This window comes from Lactuca sativa, chromosome 2 (genome assembly GCF_002870075.4).
Source record: "Lactuca sativa cultivar Salinas chromosome 2, Lsat_Salinas_v11, whole genome shotgun sequence".
Taxonomy (NCBI): Eukaryota; Viridiplantae; Streptophyta; class Magnoliopsida; order Asterales; family Asteraceae; genus Lactuca; species Lactuca sativa.
Window position 1 is genome coordinate 234,941,360 of NC_056624.2, and position 14,110 is coordinate 234,955,469.

The 14,110-nt window shown below is 39.4% G+C and overlaps 1 protein-coding gene and 1 pseudogene across 1 annotated transcript; one reads left to right on the forward strand and one right to left on the reverse strand.

Moving 5' to 3' along the window:
• Positions 1 to 363: 363 nt before the first annotated feature.
• LOC111920379 (auxin-responsive protein SAUR32) lies at positions 364 to 1,303 on the forward strand. The gene has a single exon (XM_023915946.2). It carries the CDS (start codon positions 643 to 645, stop codon positions 1,063 to 1,065), a length of 423 nt encoding a protein of 140 aa, XP_023771714.1. The 5' UTR covers positions 364 to 642; the 3' UTR covers positions 1,066 to 1,303.
• Positions 1,304 to 7,114: 5,811 nt separating this feature from the next.
• On the reverse strand, positions 7,115 to 7,232 carry LOC128132521 (5S ribosomal RNA; annotated as a pseudogene).
• Between the last annotated feature and the right edge of the window lie 6,878 nt (positions 7,233 to 14,110).

The following is a 14,110-nucleotide window of genomic DNA, read 5'->3' on the forward strand; positions in this document are numbered from 1 at the left end:
GAAATAATTAATAAAACACAAGCAAAAATTGAGTTGTAAGGGTATTTACTTTGTCAAGCGTCAACCAAGTGTTGATCAATATTTTACCAATTAATAAATTCGCAGTTGGCAAACAAAATCATATTTTGACTAACAATTAAAAAAAAAAAAAAAAAAAAAAAAAAAAAAAAGATATGTAGCCGATTTATTAATCAACCCACCACCCCAAGTTATGACGGTTTCAGATCATCCGTCTCTTTGCGTATGATTAAAGACACCAGCAGGTCTAGAATCTACCTTCCCATATCCCAGTTCCCACCCCCTTCTACTACGTACTTTTACTTTCTTGCCCCTGGCTTAGCTTATACTCTCTATATATACCCACCTACTCCTCCTTCAAATTCCGCTCTTCATCAACAAAACCAACAAGAAAAGCTAGAAACTCTTTTGAGATCATATATACTTATATATGCTGCCATGAGCAACATTCCAAGATCTTTAACAGACTCTTGCTTGACGAGCTTCTTGCTTGCGATTTCCGCTTCTGATCCTTGGCCTTTCTCTATCCTTTCTTCCTAACCCCGGCTTCCTCCACACTGAATTCATTCCTCGCTTTTTGTTTGTAGTTGTCAATTGTTTAGTCGTTTGGTTTTGGAAATTTTGATGGGTAGTGGAGATAAGCATTTTTTGAGTTTTCATCTGCATCTGCATCATCATCATCATCATCATCATCATCGTAATCACGAGGAGTCGGAGTCCATGAAGAAAGATCAGAATATGAATAACAGTACTCCTATACCAAAGGGATATATGGCTGTAATGGTGGGTCATGAAGGAGAAGAGCAAAAGAGGTTCGTTATACCGGTAATCTACATCTATCATCCGCTTTTCATGGAGCTCTTGAAGGAGGCTGAGGAAGAATACGGTTTTGATCACCGTGGACCCATCAACATACCTTGTGACGTTCAACAGTTCTGCAATGTTGAAGGGTTGATCAAGAAAGACGATTTCTTTTACAACTACCAACATCACCACCACCACCACCATCACCACCACCACCACCATATCTGGTGCTTCAAAGCTTGATCCAGTTGCAGTTTGATCATGATTGATCGATCCACACTTATATATGAAGATTGTTGTTGATTTTAAGTTTTAGCGGGTGCAACTATGTTTGATTGTATACCATATGATTTGTATTTTTTTTTTTTTGGATGTGAGAAAAAAAAAAGAGAAAGAAAGAGACGGATATGGAAAGTGTAAATACATGATATGATGTTTAATTAATTAATTAATATTATAAGTTTTGTGTTGTTGTTGTTGATATGAATGAGAACACATGAATTGAAGATGGTGGTTGGATTGCTTCAGAAGAAGGGTTTTACGTTGTGAAACCGGAAATAGCGAATGATGATATGAGATCGGTGAGGTGGATAATTGGAATAATATGTCAGCACCACAGATAGGAACCAACCGGCCCTTACACTCTGTTATTTCAAACACGCTTTTGACACAATCAACAAATAAATATTACATTATTACAAATTTTACAACCAAATTCTAGAGATATCGAGGCTTCAACTCACATATTTTTGTTGCGTCCAAGTCGTTGTGTGTGTATATATATATATATATATATATATATATATATATATATATATATATATATATATATATATATATATTACTTTTGTTTAATTCTACAATAAGTTAAGTTTATCATATAAAAGAAGGAAGGCCTTACTTACTTGTATTTATTGCTATATATATATATATATATATATATATATATATATATATATATATATATATATATATATATATATATATATATATATATATATATATATATATATATATATATATATATATATTACTTTTGTTTAATTCTACAATAAGTTAAGTTTATCATATGAAAGAAGGAAGGCCTTACTTGTATTTATTGCTATTTCTATTTTAAGAATTCTTTTTTTACGCAAAATGACATTACCGCTTGGCTTGCTTTGGAATTTGTTGGACTGTATTAGGAAAAATGAAATTGAGCAACGAATTTAAATTTAGGATGATAAGGGAAGAGATAAATTCATAAAATGACAACAAGATTTATAGCATTTTTATTCTATTAATGGCCAAACCCCAAGTTTATTGGTTTTATAGATGGATTCCCTAGTTTTGAAGTATAATTTAATAAACAAGCATTTTACCTGATTTTTTATGTTAAAACAAGTGTCACATATAGGTTTAGATTTGTGTTTGGAGGAAGATGAAAAGGTGAATGTATTTTTGTATTAAAGTTAATGCATTCGAAAGTTGTATTTGGATATAGAAAATTGAAAAAGAAAAGGGAAAAGGGTTATAAATTATAATGGAAGTTGTGTGGGCGAGAGGACTTATGATGTTGTTGTACCTTTTCCTTTAATTTCCTGGTGGACCGGTGCGGGTGGGGTGTCATCCTCTTATTGCTTTTTTTTTTCTTCGATACTACGTATATGTTTTTTCTTCGGTTTAAATAGATATTATATTTATAAATTATAAAAGTTATCAGAGAAATCAATGTTATTTTGACAGTGAATATTGGTGGATAGAAATATAAGCTTTAATTAATATTCTTAATTTTGTAATATTTATTTTGTAAGAAAGTAAAACTAAAACTAAAAAATATTATATTTGTTTAGAAAGGAAAAGCGTGGCATTTTTAGAAATGGGATAAAGCAGTAAGCAAGTTGGCATAACATCAAATTCACCCACAAAAAGAAAGAAAAAGTTGGCATCCAATCCATTTTGGATGCGGGCCTTCCAAGTTTCATGTATACAATGACATATCAACAATTCCTCTCTCCTTCCTTCAATTCGTTTCTACTTTAAATTTCCATAACTTGATGATTAATTTAAACGTTGATTTCGTTTCATCATAGTCATTTACTTTTAAATTCTTTTAATTTTATATTTATAAAGATGACTTTAAAGACTTCACAGAGTGTGAGTCGGCGTCCGTCGGCAAATTCGTCATGGGCTCAGTGTTCACTGGGCCACGAACTCGGCATGTCAAGTTCGGTGGCCAAACTCGGTGGGTATTTACGCATTCTCTTTCCTCCCACCATTGCAATCTCCTTCTCTTCTTCTTCACTCGGCAGCCACTCCCTCCTATATTCTTCCTCCCTTTTTTCCTTAGCTGGAGCTGAGGCGGAGCTCGATGCAGTCGACACCACTCCGCTCAGCCTAACAATTTAATGTTGATTTTTACAATAATGACCAGCTTCAATCCCATATTAATGTTTGTTTTATTTTTAAACTTAGTTTTATAATTAACAATGATTCTCGTTATTTTTTTTACCGTCAAAGTCTTTTAATTTTATATTTATAAAAATTGCATCCTAGACATGTTAATATTAATTTATCAGAATTTTGATTATTTTCAATCGTATATAAATGCCTATTTTACTTTTAAAATAAATACCACCGGCCGCTCCCCTCCCCCTTAATAATAATAATAATAATAATAATAATAAATATATTGGTTATGCTAACATCGCAAACATATGTACATCAACACAGATAAACAAAAATACTACATAACCCATATGACATGTGCCACTTGCCTCTCCTTTGGAAATCAATTTCTCCAAGAGTATGGTATGGAGTCAAAGTGGGCTTTCATTAGCTCCATGGCTTCGGCTCTAGCATGCCTGGTGCTAGTCCTCTTCTTTCCCATTTACTATCTCGGTCTATCCATTGACTCGTGGGCCTTGTCAAACATTAGAAAGCGGGTCGGAATTCGAGCACTGAAAGTCGGGACCGAAATCAAAAACTTCAAAACATAACCCATAAACAAATTTAATTTGGTTCAAAATATTCTTGAGTGGTTGTTGATGTTTTTAGATTAGTTCTAAGAACACCGTGAAATTGTTTCTAACCAAAATATTCTTGAGTGGTTTTTGATGATTTCTTCCAATATACCCATCAACAGTAAATTGTTTTTTCATGTTGTCATACACTACCTTGCAAAGTCAACTAATAATTAACAAACAACAAAATAAAATAATAAATCATATATGTAGTTTAATAAACAACTAACTTAAATTTTATAAAACAACAAGTAACATATACAGTTTAACAAAGGAAATTGCATATTAGCTCAACAATGTATTTCAAATCTACTCATTCAGTCCCTTAACTTATTTTCGTGCATTATGAGAGAATAAAGTTGTTTTTGTCGGGTCTAATTGGTCACTTTGGACAAAATGAAAGGGAATCGGCGACAGCGACAGAGAATAACCCTGTTTTGCCTCTGCTTCAGATTCTTGGCATAATGCTTCAGCTTTAAACCATCCTTCAAGCTCGAGTAAGAAGTTTCATGTTTTCTATATGTGTAAGGACTTTTTTCAGATTTAATAGTAGTCATAGTGTTCCCATTATGCCCTTTCCAACTTCTTTTCCTACCTATCTTCTTCTTCATCCGGACGCCCTGCTTGCCTCTGCTTCAGTTCAGAAGCCCTATTTTGTTCTTCAACACCTTCATCATCCATCAAGTCAACTCGTTCCTCTTTTATTTCTCAATCCTCTTTCTTTTCAGCCAACAATCTCGATGTGCTACTGATACGTATAACATTATAACATGGACAAATAAAATTAGTTTTTTTCTACTTTTTTTGAGATTAAAATGAAGAATATGAGGAGAGCATAAAGAAGAAGGTGGATGGCCAACAACATCATGACGCCAGTTATGATCATTAACACCACCAAGTAAACCATAAACAATAGGGTGATGTTTTTTATCATCAACAACAACCTTAGCCTTCACCACGATGTCAACGATTTCATCGTCATCTATGGCCTCAATAAGATTCTCATTCTTCATAATCGATGTCGCCATCAACTCACAATGATTCTTGAGACTCGAGAAGAACAGTGGATTATATATAGCTCTAAGAGAAATTAGGGTTTTACATGCAAAATTCTTCCCAAGAAGAACAGTAAGGAAGATGAGAGAGAAGTACACTTGCTAGTGTATAGTCTTGTAATATGTGCTTGCGGCTTGACGTCGTCACTTGATGACTCCGACTGGGTTGATCCCTGTAATCATAGCAATAAAGAAGGAATGTCAGTCGACGTCCGAGAGGTGGTCCCCGGATAAAGCTCCAATGGTCTAGTCTGTATCGGTGTCTGGAAGAATATGGAGATTAGGGTTTTTATGAGAAGAAAGATATCCCTTCCCCTGGAGGGGATGGATGCCTTTATACATGTCTTCTTCTGAGCATGATCCTTATAGTATCATTTGTCTTGTCTAGGCCGACAGTACATGGAGAAGTCTTATTGGTGGATCGTACACGACTAGTGGCCATCTACTATTGGGGCAGAGGAGATAGAGGGTAGCGCTCTGAGCGTTACACTTGTCGCCCTGGGAAGTAACCAGATGTGTGTTGGCTTATTATAGACTAGAGATTAGCATCTAGAATTGGACCTGGGCGTGAGACCGCTAAGCACCAAGGTCCTAGTGTGAGACTGTGAAGGCAAGAGAGAGGGCCCGGGTTCGGCACTAGGTCGGCCTGCAACCGTTAACTAGGTCATCCTAAAGATAGTAGTTTTGTTATCTTTAACGTATTCCTAGAGGGAGACGTTAACATATCCCCTAGACTAATAGACGTCAGCATTGGTGTAACGTAGCTGAGTTGTTCTGGCCTTGATTAGAATACGTGTTCAGTGGAGATGGTCTGAACGTTTGCTGATGTGACGGAGTCATCAACGCAAGCGGTTTCATTATGGAGACGATTCAATATTCCCGCTCCTTATTTAAACCTCCCTTATCAGGGACGATTTTCCTTTTACTCTTTCATTCTCAACTGCTTCTGTTTTTCCCTTTGCTTACTTTCTCTTCTTTCTCGTTCTTGCTTTTCGAAAACAATAGCGACACCACGATCTAGAATTGAGCCAACACTAAAAGAGTTCGATGCATTGCAACTCTGCTTCGGTTTTATGACAGATCATGAGGTGCATTTTCTGAGGAAGGGAGCCATCATCAGTCGACCTCCGTTGGGTAAAGTCAGAGTCCCGGTCCCAATATTTGAAGCGAGACTACGGTTAACGATGACTGGTTTCTTCAATGAGATCTTGCATCAATATGGTTTCAATGTGGACGATCTGAACCCGAACGTTGTGAATAAGTTCGTAGGGTTCGAGCTGGCTTGCCGAGCCCTTAGTGTTCTTCCCAATTTTGGGTGTTCAAGGCTTACTTCAACTCATCCACACAATCTGGTGTTCACACCTTATCTCAGAGGTGAGGCGTCCATGCGTTCATCATCAACCAGAATGTGCCTAAGAAGAAACTACAGGACAAATAGTTGTGGGTCAATAGCAACTTGGTTGGTTTTGGTTATCCCCGGGTAACCACCTTCTCTGCCTGGGCGCCATAATTATGGGGTGCTCGTCTAACTGTGGCATATGTCTTAAAGAATATATGCATCATTGGTGAGGATTGGAAGGATTGCATCCTTGCAGCAGCCAGAATGAGCGTCGTCTGCCGGTCCCGGGGGATGATGCCTCATTTCTACATGGACAAGGAGGGTAACTGCTCTTCTCCCCCCTTCTTTTCTTCTTTTTTCTTTTTTGAATTTTAGAAAATGAAAGGGGTTGCTGAATCATTTGTTGTTTGTATTCGCAAGTATCGAAAGGGCATTGTCCCTTGAGATGGTTCTACGGGGCAACTATAAGGGCAATATCCAGTACCGTGAGGTGCTCTTGCTAGAGATCCTTCTTCCACCTGTTAGCGTCGATCGAGTGCTGGCGCTTGCCGCTTCTTATGTCGCCAGGGGTGAGGGTTTCAAAAATGAGGTTGACCCAGGTTTGGTGAGTGCACCCATTCGTGGTGTTTCTTGTAACGATCCTCCGGTTCAGTCCCCTGAGGATGAAGTAGAGAAGAAGGCGTTGATCGGCAACGCGTTGTGTTAGGGAAGGTATCCACACCCCTTATAAGGAATGTTTAGTTCTCCTTCCCAGCCGATGTGAGATCAGATCTAACCCACTTTCACCCCCTATTATAGGGTTCGACGTCCCCGTCGAACACATCGACCCGTGCCCTGGCTCTGATACCATTTGTAACATCCCCCTCTGGCACGTATCACAATATTGTCCGCTTTGAGCCACTCGGCACGAGGACTTCCCAGGGGGTCACCCATCCTGGTACTACTCCCGCCCAAGCACGCTTAACTGCAGAGTTCTTATGGGATCTGCTGCCCTCACGGCTTTAAAACGCGTTGTGTTAGGGAAGGTATCCACACCCCTTATAAGGAATGCTTAGTTCTCCTTCCCAGCCGATGTGGGATCAGATCTAACCCGTTTTCGTCAGACTTTTTACCGTTGCACTACTAATGACGAGACCTTCAATCCTCGTTTAGGTTGTGTCGGCTAAAAATCACTCGATCTAAAATTCGAGTTTTTAGCTGTCTACTGCTAAGCTGAAACTTCGAAAAATCATAACTTTCTCATACGAAGTCAGATTCAAACGGTCTTTATATGAAAGTTGATTATTTTCACGAGTTCTACAACTTTCGTTTACATCACTAAGGCTAAAAACTAGTTTATCGAAAACTAAATTTTTACGCGACAAGGTATTTTCCGGATTTATCACGGAACTTCGTTTGGTCATAACTTCTTCGTTATAACTCGGATTTCGATGAGGTTTTCGCCTAAATGTTTCTAATGAGATTATCTATAACTTTCAATAATAAAATTTTATTTATTCCAGATTTTATATTTTCGCTATATTTCACTATTTGGCTTTTAATTGGAATTTCATAAGACTTCCAATACTTTCTGAATGATTCTAAGCATAGTTTTACTTCAATTCTAGTAAAAACTATCTGTTAGAACTCAACATTCAAATTCACATAATATTTCATAATATTATTTACTTAAAACACGATTTCAAAACGTGTATGTTACAGTCTAACTCAGTAATCGACATCACCGATGATGACACTTCTCACCAGTTGGAGAGGATGGACAAAGAGCCAATAGAACCACCTTGTGAACCAAAGAAGGAAGTTGAGGATGCCACCATTCTTGGCGGTAGTGAGTCTATGAAGAAGCCGTAGGTTGACCTCCAAATTTCTCCTAGTTCTACTTCGTCTCCGATGAGAGACAACATTGTTTTTGGTGCTCCCTCTATGCCCTTAGTGGCTCCCGACATGTATCCTCAGATTGGACTCTCACTCCTGGGTCCCTACTCATGCAACATGTTGTTGTAGATGAGTGGAGTCTCCATGCTTTCCCTCCAACTATAATAGAAGCACTGGAGCTCCTCTTCAACTCCTATATGGCGAAAACCCTTCAATATGCGGCAGAGTTTCCACCTACTTGGTGGCTGCGACTGTGCTTCTTCGTCATGTGAGCTCGGATTTGGCAGAATTGTCTACCGTCAAAGTTGAGTGCAACAAATTGAGGGAGAAGGTGTTGATCCTGGAGGAGGAGAAGCATAAATTTGAATAGCAGTATAAATTGTTACCAAGTAGAAGGCTTTAGTGGAAGACCAAGTGACAAGCTTGGAAACAGAGTTGGAGGACCTGTCTTGGAAAGTGGAGACCCTGGAGGAGGAGAAGGAAACATTGTAGGGTCAAGTGAAGCAGCAGAGCGAGCAGTTGGTTCTCACTTGGGGTTCAGTCGATGAAGGTTGTGCGCATGGTGGATCGGGTTATTGAGAGCCCTGAGTTCTCACTCGGGGTTCAGCCGATGAAGGCAGCATGCATGGCTACCAGTGTGGAGGGTTCCAAGTAGGTGGTGCGAGATCAGGTGGCTTCTGGGAAATTTAATCTAGAGGAGGCAAGTTCTGAAGTGGTATAGACCCCAACAATTCATGTTTCCATGAAGGCCTTCGTGGAGACAGATTTTGCCTCATACCTTCATTTAGGAGAGTTGGATTTGGCAGGCCTCCACCAACTATGTTGTGATCCCTATCCCGAGGAGAGTCCATCAAAAAGCAGCTCTCAAAACAGCGGACCCTCCTACAATCCTCTTGATAAGTGAACTCTCTCTCTCTCTCTCTCTCTCGTTATTGGTTTGAGCTTTTGAATGTTATGTTTTAGAAACAATATTTGGACAACATTTGACTTTTATGGTGACCCTGCATGGTCTTTTTAATGTCCAGGGTGCGTCCGACAGACAATTTACCTTGGTTTGCAAGTTGATGGAATCTCCCACTTAAGGCTTGCTTATTTTGGTCTCATATGGTTTATGTTGTCCACTAGTTTAATTTTTCCTCAGAGTTTGATGCTGGCCTTTGAGGAATATTTGTTCAAGTTTTTTCTAGTTAGGAGAATTTCTTTCCAAAGGTTTGTGTTGGCCTTAGGAATTGAGTAGGAATTGCTCCTACCTACTTGGCAGGATATTAAGACTCGAGGGACACTCTCCCTTGATAGATGAAAGTTGTATATACTTAACTAAAGTTTACTAGCTTTGGCATGGGTGTTCGTACCAGTAAGATCAGAGCTTTTCCTTCTTTCGATTCATTAGCATGTATTTTTAGGTTGAGGCCTTCGCTAGCCTTTTCTTATGAACCTTAATTGGTTCACTTTTTTTGGGTATTCCGTTTTAAGTGAGGTTATCTATTTACCCTTTAAGACTTTGTTATAAGTTGTGGACCAATGAGAGTTACACTCTCACCCTAGTTGTCTAAGTTAAGTCGAGATTTTCACCTCGAGGCGTTTAGAACTTAGGTATTTTTATATCAGGGTAAAGGTTATGAGCCGATAAAACTTCGTTCATGTCATGGGGAAAGGTAATGGTCCTTTGAGTTAGTTCGACATGTCTTAGGAAAGGTTATGAGCCTTTAAAGCCTATGGTTGGACCCTTGCATCGTGTGGATGATCATTCCTTATTACCACTTGGTAAATGTACACAACCTCTTATTGAAATGATATCAAGCTTGAATAATAAACATCTGAATTATTTTCGAAAGTAGTCAACCTCCATCATTCTATTGATAATGTTTTGGAAATATCAACACTGTTTAATGAGGAAAAAATGACTAAAAGTTGACACGAAAATAGGCCTAGAACTAGAGCTAACTATTAGGGCGTGATTATCCACTTGGAGTTAGATCACATTGCCCTAACCCTTCACGTTCCTTATTCGGTCTTTTCTCATTGCTATAGAAGTAAAAGCGGCGGAAATTGTGCACGTTCTAGGTTCGGAGGATGGAGCTCCCGTCTTGTGCTTCCAAGACATAAGATCCATTCTAGTGCGTCTCTAGTATCTTGTATGGGCCTTCCTCAGTGAAACGTAGCTTTCCCTGGGGTCGAGCATGACTGGATTCATTTTTCCTCACCACCCACTCTCCTAATTTTAAGTTATTCACTTGTACACGTCAATTGTAGTAATTCTCGGTGCGAGCTTTGTAGGCAACTTGGCAGAGCTGGGCGGCCTCATGTTTCTTTTCAAGCATATATAAATCCCAACATTGTCTCATATCATTGGTGTACATATCAAAGTCCGTTACCCATAATGATACAACTAAGATTTCAGGTGGGAGCACCGCCTCTATGTCGTATGTCAGGCTAAAGGGTGTTTCCCGAGTACTGGATCTCGAGATCGTGCGATACAATCAGAGCATTGTGGGTAATTATTCTACCCAGGCTCCCTTAGACCTCATCAAGCTATTTTAAGGCCATTAACGATAATCTTGTTTGACACCTCTGTTTGGCTGTTGGCTTGGGGGTGTGCCACTAAGGTGAACCGGCGATGGATTTGTTGGATTAGATGTCTAAGCCCATAACTATTATTGGTATGTATCTGACCCTAGAGTAGCAATGTCCATTTGGGTTGCAGTTCACCGGAACAATTTATATGGATAGTCTTTTGAGAATAGTATGTTTATGATTTATATTAATATATTATAAGTTCTAATATATTAATATGGAATCATATTATTTAGTTAGTATTGATCAAGAATGAATTTAGAATTAATTTAGTGATCAAAAGGACCTAATTAAATATGGACTCTTATATATATATATATATATATATATATATATATATATATATATATATATATATATATATATATATAACATGGGCTAAGTTCATTTAGGTTGGGCTAAGCTTCCATGTATAGTCCATGGAGTTTTAACCCATGGATCCTATGGAAATGAAAGGTCATGGGTATTAGGGTTTACATGAATGTAACCCTAATCCTCCATACTATATAAAGAGGTCTTTGGCACCTGAATTGGCACTAGTGTGTGAGGATACAAGGGTGGACCGATTTCTAGTGTGCTTACTATTCTCTCAAGATTTCCAAGGTGTTTTTGGTGATTTGTGATTCCAATTGAGGCTTCCATATTATTGGGGCTAAGCTCTTAAAGTTCAAGACTTCAAGCCACATCAAAAGGTATGTTATCTAACTAGGCTTTTGTAGTATAGTTGCTTCATATCATGCTAGTTAGGATAAACCTTGGAATATTGAATATTTGCATGTATAATAGAGAAAATATAGATCCAAGGTTTATAGGGTTGCATGTACACCATAGGAGTGTTAGAATGCTTAAACCCCATCAGGATTTGATTTTCCTCACACCATTCCTTGAAGGGACTTCCTTCAAACTGGGTGTCATTATCTCTAATTAGGATCATTGGGGTGCCAAAACGCATGAGGATGTTTTTCCACGTGGATTTTATCATTTGTCTTCTCGTAACGATGGACAGAGGCTCGACTTCAATCCACTTAGTGAAGTAATCGATAGTGACCATTAGAAATTTGGCTCCACTGGGGGCGATTGGAAATGGTCCAACAATATCTATACCCCATTGGTGAAAAGGCTAGTGGCTGCTGATGCTAGTTAATGGCACGACGGGTTGGTTTTGGAAAGGAGCAAAATCTTGGCACTGCGGACATTTTTGGTGACCTTGTTCGTATCCATGTAGATGTATGGCCAATACACCGCTAGGCGGATTATTTTCCCAATGGGTGCATGTGCACCTTCATGTGCTCCGACTTCCCCTGTATGGCTATTTTCAAAAAGTGACTTCCCTTCGGAGTGGTTGATGTATTTTATCCATGGTGCCAGGCATCCCGTCTTGTACAATTGTGTGTCCCTTATAGCGAACTACAAGGCCTTGAACTTGAACTTCCTAGCCTCTATGGGGTCATCTGGGAAAACCCTATGCACGAGATAATCCATGCAGGGTTTGGTCCAATCTGGAGATGTTGCGATAACGTCAACTTGCTTGTTGTCGATGCTTCTCTCTGGGAGAATCTCCACTAGGACCTTCTTGGTTACCTCATCGCAAGATGTCAAGGCCAGTTTGTTGAGAACATCGGCCTTCACGTTTTTCCCCTGGGGATCTGCTTGACTGAGAAGCTTTTGAATGATCGTGATAACTCTCACACTGTGCCCATGTACCTATACATTCTTTGGTCCTTGGCTTCATATGTGCCATTGATTTGTTTGGTGATGAAAAGGGAATCAGTGTGGGTTGCAAGGCGTTTTGCTCTAACTTCTCAGGCTAGTCGGAGGCCTGCTAGAAGTGCCTCGTACTCAGCCTCATTATTGGAGACCTGGAAGTTGAATAGCAAAGCATATGTAATTTCATTTGTTGGGGTTTTTAGAATTTGTCCTTCCTTAGACCCTTCCTTTCTCGCAGCTCTGTTAGTGTACAGTTCCCAAATGTCTCAACTTACCTCCGGTTCTGAGGGGATCTATTGGCAACGTTGTTCGCACATTTTTAGTGCATCGGGAATCTCGACCAATAAGTCTTCCAAAGCTTGGGCTTTAATGTTAGTGCACGGGCGATAGTCTACGTCGTGCTAGCCCAGTTCGATCACCTATTTTGCTAGGTGTCCCGATTTCTGTAGCCTCAACATGATTTTCTTTATTGGGTAACTAGTAAGAAACTTGATCTTGTGGGCTTGAAAATAGCGCCTGAGATGCATGGCTGCATAGGTTAAATCAAGCACCAGTTTCTATAGGATTGGGTAGATGAGATCAGGACTTTATAATGCTCTGCTCACGAAGTGTGTTGGCATTTTTTTCTTATCCCTCTCGACGGCTAGTATCGATGATATGGCTTCGGCAGATGCTACCAAGTACATTTGCAAAGTTTCTCCCGACAGGGGGCAAGCCATGGTCGGGAGTTGGTGTAAGGCTTCTTTCAATTGTTGTAGGGCCTTGTCGGCCTCTAGTGTCCATTTGAGTTGATTCTTGTCAATGAATCCTTTCAAAGTTTGGAAGAGTGGGAGAGCTTTCTTGGCCGACTTGGCGATGAATCTTCCAAGTGTCATTAACCTTCCATTGATTTCCTGTACTCCTTTGAGGTTGTGAGGAGTTTTAGAGTCGATGAATTCATGTATATTGGTATGGTTTTGAGAGATTCTCTCATTGGTTCTTTGATAACCGAAAATTTGGCCTTCCTGGGTTGAGCTTCATCTGTGCCTTCGTCAAAGTTTGAAAGTTTTTTTTTAATGTCGCAAATCAATGCTTCTTCATTTTGGATTTTTATAACCATGTCATTGACATAAACTTCAATGGTTCTACTAATTTGGTTTGCAAACATTTTGTCCATCAGGAGTTGGTACGTCTCCCTTACGTTCTCGAGGCCGAATGGCATCTTCTGATAACAAAAGGTGCCATGATCACTATGGAAGCTCGTTTTCTCTTTGTCTTCTCTTCTCATCTGAACTTGGTGAAAGCCCTTTTGGGCATCGAGGAAACACTTGAATTGAAATCCTTCTAGGGGATTAAACTTTTGATCTATCTCTGGGAGAGGGTAGTTATCCTTTGGGCAGGATTTGTTTAGATTGACATAGTCAATACACATTGTCCATGATCCATCATGTTTTTCACCATCACTGGATATGCTATCTTGATAGGGAAAACTACTTCTTGGAGAATGTGTAACACCCAGAATCAGAAAGACCAAGAAAGGAAAGGAAAACCCTAATAGGGTCCAACTCGTCGAGTCCATTGGTGAACTCGACGAGTTGGAGCGGGTTTCGTGTCGGGATTGAAGTGACCGACTCGGCGAGTCAGGTCTGGGTTGGGAAACCCTGATTTCCGGGCTTGGTGCCCTCTTTAAGCATCATTTCCGGCCTTCACCCCAGCCTCCATCACTCCCTTTACCTTCTCTCGTAACCCTAAGCCTC

What these genes read in the sequence shown, in the direction of transcription:
- LOC111920379 (XM_023915946.2), top strand. Translation starts at nt 643, where the DNA reads ATGGGTAGTGGAGATAAGCATTTTTTGAGTTTTCATCTGCATCTGCAT.